The following is an 18604-nucleotide window of genomic DNA, read 5'->3' on the forward strand; positions in this document are numbered from 1 at the left end:
ATTTTTTTCATTCTTTTGCTCAGATTGGATAACCTCAACTGACCTATTTTCAAGTTTTTGCTGATTCTTTCTTCTACCAACTCAATTGGCCATTGAGTCCTTCTAGCACATTTTTATTACATTTATTGTACTTTACAACTTTAGAATTTATAAAAATTTACAAAATTTATTTGTTTTTATATATAATTTTCATCTCTTTATTGTGTGAAACATGATCCTTATAATTTGTCAATTAAACGTGGTATCCTTTAGTTCTTTTAAGATATTTAAAATGCTGATTTAAAGTCTTTGCCTAGTTAGTCCAATGTCTAGTATTCCTCAGAGGCAGTTTCTTTTGACCACTTTTTTGACCCTGTATATGGGCCATATTTTCTTGTTTCTTTTCAAGTCTTGTAATTTTGGGTTGAAAACTAGAATTTTAAATAAGGTAATGTGGAAACCCTGAAAATCAACTCTTCCCCTTTCCTGAGGTTTTATTTGTTGTATTTTTTTGTAGTTTTGTTGTTTTTTGCTTAAAAACCTTCTGAGATAATTCTGTAAGTTCTAAGTTTTTTATTGTATGTGGCTACTGAAGTCTTACTTGGTTAGCTTAGTGAGCAGTGAATAATTGGACAAAGATTTCCTTAAATGCTTGGAATGAATAAATCTCCCATTCTTTGCCAAGGAGCTCTGTGTGCATGTTGGGGTATGCTTTCAACACTCAGCCAGACAATTTACAACCTTGCCTTAGTCTTCACTTCCTGCTTTTGCAGAAACTCGAGGTCAGCCAGAGGTTAAAGATCCTGAAAGATCTGAAACCTGAAAGATCTTAGACCCAAGCATGCACACAGCCTAGAAATGTACTGGCCTTCTAAAATCTAAGGAATATGCTCGAGCTTTGCAAAGCCCTATGGGAATATTTTGTTGCCTAGCTTTTCCATTTAAGTTTTTTTGGGGGGTGGGGTGGGGTGGTTAGGGAGTTGCTTGTGGTTTTCCTCAACTAATATCAGCATCCCAGGTAGCTGTGATGTTAAACAATTGCTTCTGTTTTCAACACTCTGGGCAAAAGGCTTTTTGGATTGTGCAAGTTATGAGCTAGGTAAAATAAAGACTAGCCATTTTCCACGGAATTTCCAAAGAGGTCAAATAATGACAATTCCAAGAATGTGGCTTTGAAAAAGCCCCTATCTTGTTCTGATTCCTTTAGTGGCTGCCAAGCTGCTGTTTTTCACCTGGATGGCAGGCTGCTGATTTTCAAGGATACTGTGAAGTTGGGCCTGGAGGACAAGGGTGGTTAAAACATCACAAAGTTCACTGTTCTTACTGAGGTTGAGGCATTTTCTTTAGTAAACTCATCTTTAGTTAATTTCTAGAGCCCTGAAAAAGTTGATTTTTGTCAACTTTTTCCAGTGTACTCACTGTTTTATGGAGAAGAGGATTGTTAAGGTTGTTATTTCACATCCATGATGATGTCTTCTTCGCTGTATCCTGTGAAAGTTCTTCAGAACTATTTACCAGGTTTCAAAATCTTTCTTTTGCTGATTCCAATCTGTTGTTAAATCTCTATTTACAGTTTTTAAAAACCAGCTTTACTGAGATACAATTCATTTATTCAAAGTGTACAATTCAATGTTTATTAGTATATTCACAAAACTGTGCACCCATCGGGTCAATCTTTAGAATTCTTTATCACCTCAAAAAGAAATCCTTTGCTATTTAGCTATCACACACATACCCTCCTTATATTCTCCAAACCACTCCCAGCTCTAAATGGTCACTAATCTACTTTTATACTATCTGTATAAATTTCCTTATTCTGGACATTTCACATGAATGGAATCATAAACATATGGCCTTTCATGATTAGCTTCTTTCACACAGCATCAAGTTTTGAAGGTCATTCATGTTGTAGCAGTCCTTTTCATAGCCAAATAAAATTCCATTATATATTTTGTACATAGTCCATGTAAATTCCATTGTTTATCCATTCATCTGTTTAAAGGCATTTGGGTTGCTTTCACATTTTGGTGGAATGCTTCTAGAGACAATCATGTACAAGTTTTTGCATGGACATATGTTTTCATTTATCTTCATATAGATTTCAATTTTATTTATTATATTTCTTTATTTTTAGATATATTTAATTATTTATATGGCCATAAATGAAAGTTTAGGTGGATTTTTTTTTGCCTGTCTGTATTTTCTAGTTCAACTTTCTTTATTAAGAAAACCAAAGTTATTTTATCACCTTTTCTCCTCGACTTCCTGTTTGTGCCTCATTCTGACCCTATATATCCCTGTCATCACCTATTTTCCCTCTATGACTCCCAAACACAGATTAAAAAGTCAGTAACTCTGAAGAGAAACTTTGGGAGAAAAAAGCAAGGTAATGTTGATCTTTTTTTAAAAAATAACTAAAAGTTCTGCCATGATTGTTGTAAAGACATATGGGGGGATTCCATGGGGCAGGCAGAGAAGCAGTGATAAAAGAAGGGTAGCTTTCCCATTTTTGAAATTAAGAGGAAGAGGTTGGGGCTGGAGTGAGGTTCAGGCTCTGACTGCTGCAGGTGGAATTATCACTAAATCCCCAGCACCCCAGTTTCTTTTTCTGGTCACAAGAAGCACCTGCAGCACTGCAGGAACATTTTGTATCTCTGAACCCTTCTGTGTAAACACCCACATGTATCCTCTTTTCTCCACCCCAACTTGAATTCAGCCCCAAGCAGTTACCTAAAATATCTCATTGGCTGAATAATACGCTGAATGCTAGAGGGACAGTCTGCTTTCCTGAATGGATGGGCAGAGTCACGCCTTGACTTCGGTCGGCCCTACACATTTTTGCCTTCATGAGTGCCTTCCTCTATAACAAGAAAATTTTAAATTATAGTTTATAATCATGTGGGTATAAAGATGAAAATAGTAACATTTACTTCCACCTAAAAGTTATGTTTTTCTGGCTTTAAAAAGAATGTAAACACTTGTATGGGTCCCTAAAAGTATCATGAGCCCTAGGGACTGTGACTATTTGCCAAAAGAAAAGTTATTCCTGAAAGAATGAACAAATGAGTGTTTCCATTTCCTGAGAAATTTAATAAAATAACCCTTTCACCTTAGAGAAAATACACAAGTAGCATATCCCATATTTTAGAACAAGTCTGTTGCCTGTTTTTCCTTCTAAGGAGATGGGTGAAATTTCCCTCTTTCTGCCTTGTCTCATTTAAAAGAAAGCTCTTCCTGACTCCAGGACTGTCAGTAGCAAAAATGGCACTTTTGTGCAAAATTTTAAAAGGCTTCTCATTTTGAAGAAGGCTGGTGGAAACATTTAAAGTAGTATATTGTTGTATAGCCTGAACAACCATTCCCACTGGACCACAGGAAAGTGGGAACTCAAGGAAGTGGGAAGTCAATGGGTATCCCTTCCAACCTTCTTTACGCACATCAGGACATAGCCTGCCCATCGTGATGTATGTGTGTGCACCAGTGTGTGTACAAATGTACTTGCCTGTGAGTGTGCATGACTTTGTGTGCAAGTGTGGGTTGATGTAAGCCAGGACTCTCTCCCCTGTTCTCTGGGACTCCACTGGAAGACCTAGAAGCTTTGTGCCCACCCCCGTGCTCTTGGACACATGAGCCAATGTTTAAAACATGAAAGACAACCTATGTGGGCCACAATCTGAATAGTGGCACATGGCAGCCCTGGAAGGCTCACTGAGTCTCCCCAGCTCTGGAGAGCCCACACTTTCACATACTAAACCTCCATTCTCCTCCATCTCTGCAGGGATGACATGCCAAGCTCGAAGCTCCTACATCACCAGTGAGATCTTGTGGGGTTACCGGTTCACACCTGTCCTGACGCTGGAGGATGGGTTCTATGAAGTCGACTACAACAGCTTCCATGAGACCTACGAGACCAGCACTCCATCCCTCAGTGCCAAAGAGCTGGCCGAGCTGGCCAGCAGGGCAGAGCTGCCCCTGAGTTGGTCTGTGTCCAGCAAACTCAACCAACATGCAGAACTGGAGACTGAAGAGGAAGACAAGAACCTGGAAGAACAAACAGAAAGGAATGGTGATGTGGCAAACCTAGAGAATGAATCCAAAGTTTAGTCTCTTCATTGGGCAATCCCTTCTCCTCTCCCTTCACGCAATCTCTCCTTGTCTCTCATTTTCTTTCTTTTCTGTCTCTCTCATGATGTTCTTTCTTTATTTATATTTCATTTTGGCATTATCAGGAAACAAATCTTCAAGGTGTAAAATATCTACCTGCCCTTTCTCAATTACTCAGAGTAACATGGCAGACACGGATTTGATTAAGGCACAATGTACCCTCTTTGTCTCCTCCCAGAATGCCACACTTCCAACTCCTACAGATTTGAGCTCATTACCTGCATGTGTAACAATACCAGATCACTCAAAAGAGTGTGTTAAAGATATTGCCTGGAATAAGACAAGCAAGGTCTCTGGTGCCTAATTATTCAAGCAGTGAGACAGAGTATAGCCCTCAGTTTTATAGATGCCTATAAATTTCCTCCACAGGGCGAGGTATTTGCCCCAGGCAGGCGATGCAGTTACAGGGCCCAGGCGAGCTGAAGACAAAACACTGTACATATATATGCCTTATGTAATTATTTTCTTTTCACACTTAGTAATAAAACCCAGCATGTACAAAAGAACTGTAGAACAGAACTTCTAAATAATGTACATAAATGTATAATTAATGTAGGTTTAGATATATAACTTTAGAAATAAGATTTAAAAAAAAGATTCGCAACCCTACAGTAGGCATTTCTGTTCTGACGCCCATGTTTTCCAGATTATTTTCATCCCCTTGACTGCTGGTCCTTCAATGCATGGCCTTTCACTCCATTTCCCAGACCGGCAGCCCCGTAGGGCACCTCACTGTTCCCTTGTTGATCCTTCTGTTGAATCTAATAAGCCATAGGCCTAGGGGAAGTTGGAAGTTCCAGTAGCAGATGGCAAAACCCACCACCCATAAGCTGATATACTGTGAAATGTTTACAAAGCTGATGTCTTTTTATAAGATAACAAGGGCTTCACTAACTAGCCCGGGGAAAACACCAGGAAAAGGAAATTCTCCAGCTGATCATCAATGATGTTTCTGCTTTTTACATGAGCTCTAGCCTTTGTAGTATATTAGTTTGGGAAGTTTTTCTTCTACTAAATCACTGATTTTCTAGCTGTCCACTCTGTACTCATAAGAACCTATAGAGAGCATTAAAATGAGACTAGTAAGTTAGCTGAAGATGGTTAAGGTCTAGCATCATGAAATTCATGAAGACATTTAGTGGGAAGTACATTATGATTATTGATCTTGAACAATTTGACTCCATCTGGCGCTCTGGGACAGATAGCGTGCCTGTCCCTGGAGGCTTATCCATCAACACTTCTTACGCTGGGATTTTTAAATATTTTATTATAATTAAATGACCACAGTTCAATATTTGAATTACTAGATCAACAAATTTAGTGACATCTCTCTAGCATGTGCCACAGGTAAGAAATCAAATCCAAAGTGTCTCTCAATCAAAAGAAAACAAACAAAAAATTGCAGCCTTAATTCCTTTTAATCTGAAAAGATAGATGTGGAAGAAGGAAAATGAGAGAGAAAGGAAAAGGAAAGAAAGCAGGAAGGAAGGAAAAAATGGGGGAAGGAGTGAGGAAATAAGAGAGGAAGGGTATTTTGTACTGAAAATCTAAGTTTCAAAATGAAAAAATACATAAGAAAAGAAAGAATCTTAGGCAAAACCTCAGGGGCAGGTAGAGATTTTTCACTGTGACAGATCTTCTACATTAATTTCACATTTATAAACTGTTTGTTCCTTAACACAGTTGCCCATCATAAATATTCAGTGAATGGATCCAAGTTTATTTTCAGCTCCTACAGCTGTGCTCAGTTTGAGGCTTTGCACCATGTAGGTCAAAGAGATCAAACTAGCTGTCCCTCTCCGCTTCCCTTGCCTTCCCTGACTGGACTGCACAGGCCTTGCTATTATCTGAGGACCTAATCTACCAAAAATGATGTCCCAGAGAGAAGGAAAGTGGCTCCTAAATTGACATCAAGGCCTCTCTTCTCCTACCTTGGAGAACTTGCATCAGTACAACTGCTTCTTGGCATTGACTTCATGGAAAACAAGACCACTGTCCATAGCCCTTTCCTTTGGCCAGCACTTCATTTTCTGCACTGAGTATCTGTTGAGTCATTTATCCATTCCACACACTCTAAAAACTAGGGGAGGGGAGCCCAGCACACTTCCTGCGAGGCTGTGGGGAGGTACAGTGGCCTTACCTCTACCAAAGCCTTATGAAGGGAGCTCTTGGCTTGGAGGCATCAGCCCTGTTGTAGCCAGGTTGTGGGTAGCACAAAGCAAGATCACGGGGGGCTTTGAAAAGTTTGGTTATTTCGCTCTTGAAGATTCATTGGGTCTTTTAAAAATTTGTTACTAAGGTCTAAAGGACAACAGACACCCTTTTGTCTAGTTGAACGAGCAGCTTCGGGTTTGACCATCTCTTGCCTCCCTTTTAGCACAACTAAATGGAGAAACTTCACAACACTTTGGTCACTCACAGGGGTCAGTTCTGTCTCTGTGTCAAGGTATCCAATGTGAGGTCTCTCCCTGTTTCTTACTGTCTTTGGTGTCAATGTAGTTGGAGACAGAACATGAACCAAATCTTGTTTTTGTATCATGAGCCTCTCAATCTTTAAATGAGGAATTCTGCTCCAGAAGAAACTTTTACTAGACTGTCCCTATCAAACATGTCTATTTTTCTACAACTATTAATAACACAGTCTAACAGTGTATTTTGTGTCAAAACTTAACATTTAGAACTGAAAGAAGTTAAGACTGAATTTTCTAAGCAGCAAGTATCAAATGATGTTTTTCATTATGATGGTTTATCAAAGATGACCCCACAATTTTTTCCCATTCTATTACAAAATAGCCTTCTTTAGTCACTCCTTCTTAGCAAATCAAGTACTATGAAAATAACACAAGTCGATTTTCATGCTACAATACCCATAAGTAATGAGGATTGCTCTCAACTTGATATTTTGGTCCATCTATTTGGTGCATTCGAGTCACTTTTCCATAAAAGCATGGAGGGGTTCTTGAGCCAGACAAGAACTTTGAACTAAAGGGTTGCAGTTTGCCACAGCTGACTCCAGTCTGACAGAGCAAAATGGTCCTGGAGGAAAAGGCAGGAACATCTGGAAGTATGCTCTCCCCAAAGACTGCTGAGTCCCTTGGATTCTCACTTCTATCTACCCCAAGACACCTCCCAAATGAAAGCACACCTATTTGTTTATAAATCAACTGTATGTAACTGATAAATTGCTCATGACTTCCACTGTCCCCAGGCTGAACTATAGTCTTTTGCATGAACACATTTGCAGTTACTATAATGTCAAGTCACTGCTTTTCCATTCTTTCTGAACATGACAGCCTGGTTGTCCCCTATAGAGCCACTCTATTACCACAAGGCAGAACTTCCTTTCCTCATTCCCTTACATCCATCTGCCCTCCCTTTTGCTCTTTCACAAGTTCTCCAGTTCCAAATATTTTGATTTAACTCAATATCTTATGTTCTCTAATAGAAATCCAGCTACTGTCTCTAAAAATATCAACGAATTTCTTAAGCACAATCTTCTCTTGAAGGTTTAACCTAATAGGGCTCTGAAATGTCTACTTTTCATTACACTCTAATTTAAAAATTACTGTGACTTCATTTAAAAGCCTAAATTTTTAAGTCTCCAGAGCAACATTCTTATAACTTTCCTCCCAACATTTTCTTACATTTCAGTGTTCTTTTATCCACTCCCCCATCCCCACCTTGCTTTTTTTTATTCAGATTTAAGCCAGCATCTTTAGGATGCTCAGAAACTGTTTAGAGAGGTGGAAGCTGATGGACTGAGAAAGAGAGCAAAACAAACCAGAAAACTTCCTGAACTCACCAGAAAAATAGAAAAATAATTTGATTAGCTGAGTGATTCAAGAGAGCACAATTGAAATATTTTTAGTGAGTCATTTCCAAGGCAGCTTGCCAATTGTCTGACTAATTTTCAGTCTTTGTTTCCTTGACTTGGATGATACATTATATGATTCAGGTGATACATTATATGATTTCTGTTTATAGACTTTATAGCCAATGTGGATTTAAGAAAATATTATCCTTTAATTTGATATTGAATAGAACACACTTCTTCTTAATATTTCTGTTCTCAATGTCTTGGAGTGATTTTGATGAAAAATGTCATCCAGAAGTCAAAATTCTATAAGGAGACTAAGAGATGTTGACAAAGCACAATATGTACAATGACAATGGAACAATATCGTGCCCCACATTGTGTGGTACTTTGAGCAGTTGGAGCACTTGCACAAATTATCTTATTTAATTATAATTTATGGGAGTTTGAGTATTATGATTTATATTTTGTAGATGGAAAAACTGGGGTTGGGAAGATTGAGCAACTTCCCCAAGGTTACAAGGCCAGTAAATCATAGATCCTGGTCTAGGATCCAATTATGAAGCTCTAAGCCATGGGCTCTTTCAAGAACACAGAGAGTCGATGAACGAAATCCATTAGCCAAATCTGGCCCATTGCTTGTTTTGCACCACTTGCAAGATAAGAATGATCTGTACATTTTTAAATAGTTGAAAAAAAATCAAGAAAGAAATATTTTGTGATGTGAAAATTATAGGAAATTCAAATTTCCATGTCCATGAATAAGTATTCCTGGAACAAGGCCACACCCGAGCGTTCATGCATTGCCTATGGCTATTTTGGAACCACAATGGCAGAGCTGAGTAGGGACCATATGTCTGGCAAAGCCTACAATATTTATTGCTGGCCATTTATAGAAGTTTTCTGACCCTTGTACAAGATTCCTGGGCCTCTTAGAAGACTTCATTCTTTTCCAGTATCTGCTGTGATCATTCACAGGTCTGTTTAAAGGGAAAACAGAAGTTTTTTTTTTTTGATAAGATAGACAATGGCTACCCTGACTTTGATGGCCTAGTCATACATTAGGACCCTCAAAGAAAGAATCCCTCTTTTCATAGCCACTCTCTCAGAGTGGTAAATAGGATAAACTGTTAGGGATTCAGTGGCCAACTCAGAAAGTGATAAGATAAAACTACACATTCATGAATAATAAAAAATGGGAATGACATGTCTTCACAGGGATCTATAAGCATTTGAATATGTAGATAGTGGGGTCTATGGACATCTGCTCAGTGGGGCAGAGACGGGTTTGTAGCAGTTGCCACCCATCAAGCCAGCTTCCCCTCACCCGCATGGCCTCTCTCTATGGATAGTCTTAGTGAGACTAAATTGCAGAGATGTCTAGGCTAGGATTCCTGCTAGCTTTTTCTAGCCCACAATTGAGCAAAGTGACGAAGATGAACCTTGGATTACTTCTGCTTGTGTTTAATTGTACTGGTTCTGGCTTTCTCTAGCCATGAAGCTAAAAGTTTAACAAAGGAGGAAAGGATTAACTGCTTCTCTTGGAAACCCACCAGATTTTTTGAAAAGAGCCCAGGGGGGAACAGAGGGATCATAAAGGGGGTTGTGGATCGTTAGCTGCTTTCTGGGTCTGAAGCACAAGGTAAAGATTGGGAATTACAGAAAAACTGGACTGAAGAAATTCAGACAATGGGTTTTTAGATCAGTCATTATAAAATGACATTCTCTAGTATCACTCAGCTGAACTTATTTGTGTTCTAAGGAAATATTTCCTATGTCCAATATAGGAAAGCCAAGATAGATTATCTTTTTTGTTCTATTGAAAGATATATCAAGTTCTCTTATGAATGCTTTCCTGGATCTTAGGTGGGAGAAAAAAGTTTCACAACAAACCATTGTGATGTTGTACTGCCAGCAGGTAAATGATAGAAATTGAGATAGATTTGGCCCTGTGTGTGACACTCAGTAGGGACTGGTATCTATAAAGCAGATTATGCAAAAAGTTTGCAGTCTTTCAACTGCATGAAAAAGCATAACAACTATGTGAGAGAAAAGTCTCAAAGCTCAGCACCATAGAACTTAAATAAATGTAAAAGGAGTCAAACTTTTACTTGGCCTTGTTGCCTGGTGAAAGAGAGCTTCATGCCTCCACCTACACCAAATAAGAGAATTCCAGGGAAAAGAAGGCAAAATACTTTAAGACACACAAGAATCATTAATTGGGGTCAACATGATTAAGTGATGAAAATTTATCACCTATGAAAATGGCATTTATAAAGTTATTTTTAGACATATCCCTAGATAGCATCCTTAACATGCTTTAAAGTCAGCCAGAGAATTGTGACCAGAGTCAACAAATCTTGATTTCAGGGAATGAAATGTTCCTGCTAACAAAGTATAGTTTGACCATATCAAGATTAGAGCTCAGAGACCATTGAATTAACACCAAGCACGAATACTGTGATATCAACTAGCCAATCTTTATAAAAATATGAAGGGCTGTTTTTCTCAGGCAATGTAAATATCTGCTACCAACAGGCACTGGTGAAATAAACATGCAATTCATCATCTTTTAAAAATTCTGATAGAAACCATAAAACATCTATCCAAAGGAGAAAGATATCACAGGCACCTAAAATCAGACCTCTCTGGCTACTGAAACCCCATTTGAGCCTGAAGGCCTTATAGGGTACATCAGTGCTAGGTTTCTCGTTGATAAATGTGACTAGCAGAACTAGATGGCCTCAAGTGCAGAGAGCTGGGTTCCTATCAGTTTTGCATCAACAGAACCTCTGGATCTTCTGCTGATACTCTTAGAGAAGGGGAAGGAATGTTCCCCTCAGATCCAGCCATAACAGGTGCCATTCTGCCATCGCCTCTCAACGTTGCAGCCCCTGGGAGCAGGTAGGAACAATACTCTCTCCCTGGGCAGCCCAGAAGCCTTGGCCACACACTCTTGTTATGGGCTCTCTGGGACAGTCTCTTCCTCTGGGGTCTGGCTCCTGCCCTTCTAGACACCAATTCCCCAGAAGTGTTCACTGGGACCCTGTGTCTTTAGAGCCTACCTAGGCCAGTACCCTTACCCTCCCAGAGGGCCCACCAGGTCAGGGATGATGACTCTACAGACTTAAGACCTTCTCAATTAAGCACCAGGGTGTTTCCTCCTAAATGAAAATCAAAATAAAACACTGAAGCATAAATATTTAGAATAAGTATAAGAAAGTCCAATAAAGTTCTGATTTTCCTAAGGTGACCACCTCAGTGCTTTAAAAAGAAAAAATATCTAATCCTTTACACCCTAGAAATTCTCAATTTTTGGTTTTGTGATGCAGTGGGCACAGACTTGGTTGGCTCATCAGGTGATAGCTAGAGCCTCTCTGGATAGTCTGACTGAGTTTCCACTCTTCAAGGAAGTCCTACTGCTTGGTCTGATCATACCCACCCATATTCAGTAAAACTGCTGCCTGGGTCGAGACACTCCAAATCCCCTCCAGTCCCTCTGGCAGGGCCATCAAAGGAGAATAATCATCTTTGCGAGCAGCTACTCTGGATTTCCACACTGGGAAATTCCCCAGGTGCTTGCATGGTTTCATGTAGGGCAGATGATCAGCCAAGCATCTTACCCAGCTGCTCTTTATGAATTTCCTCCCTCAGCTCCCCACCAAAATTATCTCTCCTGGCACCCACCTTTGTGAGTTCATCCCATTCTTGAGTGGTAGTCACAATCTAGCAACCTATTTTGTGGGGCTTGGTCCTATCAATCCTTAATCCATCACCAGTTTTAGTTAACCCTGTGATATGTTCAGAACCAGGCAGCCTGAGGACTAACAGGTAAAATATTTTATTCCTGCTCCCTCCTTGAGACCCTATGAGGAATTGTTGGCCTCATATGGCATCAGCCCGGTGACTAACAAGGTAAGCATATACTAAATGAGGTCTGTGCTGAAAGGACGGTTGGATGAGGATGCCAACTCAGCCAGTGAGATAATCTCTTTTGCAACATTGATGAGACTGGGCAGCTTGCCAAAGAAGGTCCTGGAACTCTTTATTCAGCCTGGTAGTTCCTTGTCTGAAACTAGAGCCAACGGGGACAATGGTGCCCTCTCCTACATGCATGGGAATCTGAAATGATGACCCAAATATATGCCTGAGTTGACAAAGAGGTCTTTCCTCTCCCTCCAGCTGCACATTGTGCTCTGGGGAAGAAATCTGGTGCCAGCTAGGGCCTGGGGCCTCCTGTCCTCTGAATGTTACACATTGCAGAGAGTCTCTAGCCTGGTAGTATTGCCAGTCCTTCACTAACACATGACCCAGCAGGGCTGCTACCATGGCAACCACCAAAGCTTGGCCAGCATGGACCACTCTTCTGCAGCCTGCTAGGAGGCCTGGCAGAGACCCCAGGAGGCTGAGGCTGCTGAGGGCTGCTCCACCTACAGACTGCCTCGGGGTAACCCAGTTGATAAAGCATCACCCAAACAGGTACTCAGTCAGCAGTCCAGGTGCAGGATGCCCCATTTCTCATCTTCCTAGAATGGTATGCACTTAGGCAGCCAAACTGCTCCTAACTAAACTATTCATCCCACCACATCCAGATTACACTCACCTTCTTCTTAAAACATTCCAAAACTAAATTTGCATTACCTATGTAATGAATGTCCAAAGAGATGCCATTTCTTCATCCTTAAATAAACTGTACCTAAAAAAAATAAGATTGACCCAAAACAAGTAGTTAAATAGTGGTTTAATCATAAGCCCAGGTACAAACAAAAACAATAAAAAATTTCATTACAAATTCTTTTCTAAAACCCAACTTTCAATCAGAGGTGTGCTTTTAGCCCCGAGATGCAAAGTCTCCAGAATACTGTTTCTCCTTGAACTTGCCTTTTTTCCATCTGCCTTTGTACTTAGAAATCGTCTCATTTACATTGGTGTGAAATTTGAAGTGGAATTTAGAACTGAAGCAGTCAATATTAAATTCAGGCCAGCCACATAGGTTTAGGAGGAATAACTCTGCCAACCAGAGACCATCGTGTGGCAATCCCGCTGGACACCCCTCTGCTTAGAAATTTTTACATGGTGGTGCTCAAGGAGATGAGAATGCAAGTGAAGAGAGGACACTGTTATTCAAATCTCTGAGTCACACCCACATTGCATGTCTCGGACCAAATCAGACCTCAAAGTCTGCATTGTATCTGGTCCACTTGCTTGTCTGTATGGGGGCATTTGGGCATAAATGAGAAATTTCCACAACCCAAAGAATCTTGTTGGATTATTTTACTTCCAAGTTATTTTCAAGTTACAAAAGGCAACTGTAGACATATGACTTGTTACTGTATGGTTCTTTCCTATTTGCATCTTCAAACCATTTCCTTTTCAATGGTGCTTTCTTACTCCAACCCTCTCACACACACACGCATGTACACACACTTATCCTTCCCAATCAAGTACAAGCTGGTTCACATGAGTAAATTTCCAAAACATCAAAGTTATAACAATCAGCATCCCCCCACCACCACCCCCATCAGGATGGTATTCTTTCTAGAATGTACCATATTGCTTCCCTAAATCCATAGGCTGTGGGTCAGAACCTGGCCTCTCGTTTGTGTCTTGCAGGTGCATTAACTCAGACTCAGGAGACCAGGATTCTAGTTCTGGTTCTGCCCCCAGATGCACCGTGTGCCCTTGGATGAATCACTCAACCACTCTGAACCTGTTTCATCTTTTCACAAGTGTTTGATCCACATGATCTCTGATTCTATTATTTAATATCTCTCGTAGGCTACATCACTCCTACACTAGGTGGTTCCCAGGGGCTTTGCTTCAAGTTCCTTAGCTGTTTTAATAGTTTCACTAATTCCTTTGCTGGCAGCTGTGAAATTTCATCACTATCAATATTCTTGTCCCTAGCAGCCCCTTACCCACCACATCCTACACCCTCTCCCCTGCCACCATACCAGTAGCAGATAGAGCAGTTAGGAAGACGGAAGCTAGGAGTCACTGCACAAGGACCAGGGTCTCCTCTGCAGTAGAGAAATGCCCAGATGAAGGTCGATATCATTGACAGAAAACAAGTGCTTGCCTGCACCTTGCCAGCTCATTCATGCCCTTCGCAATCAGCTCCAGTAGGTAGTCGGTAACTTGTTTTTTAACCAAATCCAGCTCTACCTGACCAGAAGCATGTGTCTCAGTGCCCCAGGCAGAAACATTATAATATTAAACCAAGCAGAACATAATTAGGGAAGCAAGAAGCCTAAATCATAAGAACATTTTATTCAACTGCTTTATTTTAGCCATATTGCTCTTTTTCTCCTCTGTTCGTTGAAAGGTAATTAATTGTATTTTCCTTTTCCAATAAAACAGCACAATACTAAACCCTGAATTTTCTTCCTAAGGCCCAATAAAATCACAGGTTGTTCTGTGAGCCATCCCCTAAGATAGAAAACTTGGTCTGGAAAGTTCATTGACTCAAGTCCACAGCAGTGCCAAAGTTTCAATACTCTTTTTCATCCTGAATTTATGAATTGATGGTAAGTCTGAATTTGGTTTGGTGGCAAAATCTTTGTGCACATTCTTGTTCCTCTTGATCTGGAAGCTCTCATTCTTACCACACAGTAACTGTCAGGAAATATTTAAATCAAGCAAAGCCCTTAGAACCGGGTCATCCAGCTGGGGTGTCATTTGAACACCCATCAGTCTTCCAGTATCTATGCCTACTGTTCTAGTTTGCTAGCTGCTGGAATTCGACACACCAGAGATGGATTGGCTTTTAATAAAAGGGGGTTTATTTCGTTAGTTCTTGAGAGGAAAGGCAACTAACTTTCAACTGAGGTTCTTTCTTACACGAGAAGGCACAGGATGGTCTCTGCTGGCCTTCTCTCCAGGCCCCTGGGTTCCAACAACTTTCCCCAGGGTGATTTCATTTTGCATCTCCAAAGGCCTGGGCTGAGCTGCGAGTGCTGAAATGAGGTATGCTGAGCTGTTTGGGCTGTGCTACATTAAGCGCTCTCATTTAAGCACCAGCTAATTAAATCAAACATCATTCATTGCAGTAGGCACGCCTCCTAGCCGACTGCAGATGTAATCAGCAACAGATGAGGTTCATACGCCATTGGCTCATGTCCACAGCAATAGATCTAGGCACCTTCACCTAGCCAAGTTGACAACTGAATCTAACTACCACACGTCCACCCCTTGTCAACTTGGCAACTATATACATCACCTTAAACAATATTAAGGTGCAAAAAATTCTCTTCTAGCTGTGGACCTATGATCTCAAAACAAGTTATCTAGTGCCAATATGCAAAGGAGGATAGTCACAGGAGGCAGCTTTTAATTTCCATAGGGAGAAACTGGAAGGAACACAAGAGTCGCAAGACTCAAACAGTTCTGAAAACCTGCCAGGCAACCTCCATTGAATTTCAAAGTCTGAAAGTCATTTACCCTTTGGCTTTGGAAAAAGTGGCAGTCCCACCCTTTCCAAAGGCCTATGCAGTGGCCTGCCTCTTTCTGAACAACCTCAGGGGACATTGAGGAGACCATCTTTTCTTGGCTCCACCCCTTCCAAGCGTCGGGTCCACACCTGGACTCTCTGCCATTTCCGGGGCACATGCTTAGCCCCTCCATGTGGTGGCAGCCAGGCTCTCCCCAGTCCCCAAGGAGCATACTATACCTTCTCAAAGGCCTGCAGTGGCACAACTCTTCCACTGCAATGAGATGGGAGACTCATCCTCTGCCCTCAGGGCAAACTCACCCTCTCCATGTATATGGGTGGGTCCACTCTCCTGGCCGAGGTTTCTTGGCTTCAGACCTGAGCTTCCATGGTTCTCACTCAGCAAGCTCCAATTTGTCCTTTTTGTGTCCCCCTTTGTTCAGATTGGTAGTGGTTCCGTTTACACCAACAGTCTCTTCAAGCACTCCTGGACTTCTCCATCATTCTCTTCACATTTCCTCCAAAAACTTCCCCTTAGCCATCCAAGAAACCATTCCAACATATCTGGTAGTTGCAAACGGCAGCAGCACTCCACTCTCCAGTACCAAATCTGTTCTAGTTTGCTAGCTGCCGGAATGCAACACAGCAGAGATGGACTGGCTTTTAATAAAAGGGGATTTATTTCATTAGTTCTTCATAGGAAAGGCAGCTAACTTTCAACTGAGGTTCTTTCTTACATGAGAAGGCACAGGATGGTCTCTGCTGGCCTTCTCTCCAGGCCTCTGGGTTCCAGCAACTTTCTCCAGGGTGATTTCGTTCTGCATCTCCAAAGGCCTGGGCTGAGCTGCGAGTGCTGAAATGAGGTATGTATGCTGAGCTGCTTGGGCTGTGCTACTTTAAACTCTCGCATTTAAGCACCAGCCAATTAAATCAAACATCATTCATTGCAGCAGGCCCGCCTCCTAGCCGACTGCAGATATAATCAGCAACAGATGAGGTGCACGTACCATTGGCTCATGTCCACAGCAACAGAACTAGGCACCTTCACCTAGTCAAGTTGACAACTGAATCTAACTACCACACCTATTAAAATGAGTTTTCTAATAAGGGAAAGGTGCACACATACTTGATCTTCAATTTTGACCCCAGAAATGTTTTGAGAACTTGAGTCTGCTCACATTCTACAGAGATATAAAATATTTCATTTTAAAGGTGCATTAAGTTCAAATATACCAGGCCCAGTAATTCACTTGTATTTTTATTCTCCGGCATCCAAGCAACCAACTAAAACTAGACAAGGACAACACTGCATTCAAAATATTCTGAAGACAGGCTGAGAAACCGTATTTATCATTCCAAATAGATGTTCATTTAACTGAGTGCTTATCCACTGTTCTAGTTTGCTAGCTGCTGGAATGCAACATACCAGAAACAGAATGGCCTTTAAAAGGGGAATTTAGTAAGTTGCTAGTTAACAGTTCTAAGGCAGAGAAAATGCCCCAATTAAAATAAGTCTATAGAAATGTCCAATCAAAGGCATCCAGGGAAAGATACCTTGGTTCAAGATGGCCGATGAAATCCAGGGTTTCTCTTTCAAGTGAGAAGGCACATGGCAAACACAGTCAGGGTTTCTCTCTTGGCTGGAAGGGCACATGGTGAACACGGCGTCATCCGCTAGCTTTCTCTCCTGGCTTCCTGTTTCATGAAGCTCCCCGGGAGGCGTTTTCCTTCTTCATCTCCCAAGCTCTAGCTGGTGTGCTCACTGCTTTGTGGTGTTGCAGCATTCTCTGCTCTCTCTGACTCTCTAGCTTTCTCCAAAATGTTTCCTCTTTTATAGGATTCCAGTAAACTAATCAACACCCCGCAGTCTAACTCTTGATTAAATCACATCTCCAGGGAGATGATCTAATTACAGTTTTAAACATTTAGTACTGAATAGGGATGTTTAAAACAGAAATGGCTGGATTATAAAATGGGATTAGGATTAAAACATGGCTTTTCCAGGGTACATACATCCTTTCAAACCAGCACATCCACAAACACTTAATGACCACTTGCAGCACAGCGGGCAATATCCTACACAAACTCCTAGAAAAATGCTAAGAAATGTTGGCATCATCTCCTGTCCTCAATAGGCCTATCCTCTCACAGTTACCAGTTATTAACCTCTTACCACATACGAGAATCATGCTGAATGCATCCAACCACATAAACCACAGCAAGGACATTGGATTCCCATTTTACAAATGAAGAAACTGAGGTATAAAGAAGTTAATTAACTTTCTCAGTCTAGTTTTAGAAATAATATAACCAAATGAAGAGAGGAGCAGGTACAATAACTGCTATGGCATTTAAAATAAGCTAGAATTTAAGTAATCTGAATGTTTTCGTAGAGGAACAAGGGACATTTGTCTTGTTATTCCTTGAAGACTGGTGGGATTTGGAAGGTAGCAATCCAGACAGGGGGGAGGGCATTTCAGTTTGAGGGATTAGCATAGGAAAAGGTCCAAAGATGGACATGCACAAGGCCTGATCCAGGGGTGATGACAGCCATCCTCAATGGGGTGAATAGGCTTACAGGAGGATTTGATAAAATACCCACTGGGAAAAGCCAACTGGTGCTAAATTGTACAAGACTTTGAATCTCAGAACTAAGGAGGTAACAGCATGAAAATATTTGTTAATAAACCCATCATAGTGCTTAAAATACTCTTAAGGCTTTAGGACTGAATACAAAAAGAATAATTTTCACTGGACAAAAACAAGGTGTCCTTGACAACATCAAGTACTTTGAAATGATTCAGTGAATCTGTGAGAAACAGAATGAATCATTGGTAGAATATCAATAGCACATAGTAGTAAACTACAAGTCCAGAAAAACCATAAAGCAAGTTAATCGAGGATAAATCTATAGATACAAAACAACACAATGCATAAAATAATTAAACTTGTTTTCTGAACAAAAGCAATGATATTTTAGAGTTGAACAGAAAGAAAATAAGGAAATGTATCTTTCAAAAACTCAACCAAGGTTTCTAACTTTTCATCATAATGAGGTAATTAAAGTCTGCTTCAAAAGTTAATATTGCCAACCTTTCCACCATTCTTTAAAAAAAATAGCCAGGTAGGGCTAAAGTATTGGTTTGGCTCCTGTACTATCTTTTGGTCCTTTTTGTAATTCCCTCTACTCAATTTTATGTCTGTGCACGGACAATGAG

General features: G+C 40.7%; 1 protein-coding gene and 1 long non-coding RNA gene across 4 annotated transcripts in view; one reads left to right on the forward strand and one right to left on the reverse strand.

Moving 5' to 3' along the window:
- The window catches only part of KCNJ6 (potassium inwardly rectifying channel subfamily J member 6), a 105620-nt gene extending 100887 nt beyond the window's left edge, over positions 1–4733 (forward strand). The window contains exon 2 of one of the 3 annotated variants that reach the window (XR_013158368.1): positions 3758–3865. Coding sequence is in view for 1 of the 3 variants with exons in the window: in XM_077117685.1 (XP_076973800.1) it covers positions 3758–4083 (326 nt within the window). In the remaining 2 variants the exon portion in view is untranslated. Of the gene's footprint in view, positions 1–3757 lie in introns of all 3 variants that reach the window. The other 2 variants (XR_013158369.1, XM_077117685.1) reach the window with 2 other exon arrangements.
- The window catches only part of LOC143648105 (uncharacterized), a 55106-nt gene continuing 40301 nt past the window's right edge, over positions 3800–18604 (reverse strand). The window contains exon 3 of the long non-coding RNA XR_013158370.1: positions 3800–4020. This is a non-coding gene — a long non-coding RNA (uncharacterized LOC143648105). The remainder of the gene's footprint in view (positions 4021–18604) is intronic.

This window comes from Tamandua tetradactyla, chromosome 10, assembly GCF_023851605.1.
Source record: "Tamandua tetradactyla isolate mTamTet1 chromosome 10, mTamTet1.pri, whole genome shotgun sequence".
Lineage (NCBI taxonomy): Eukaryota > Metazoa > Chordata > Mammalia > Pilosa > Myrmecophagidae > Tamandua > Tamandua tetradactyla.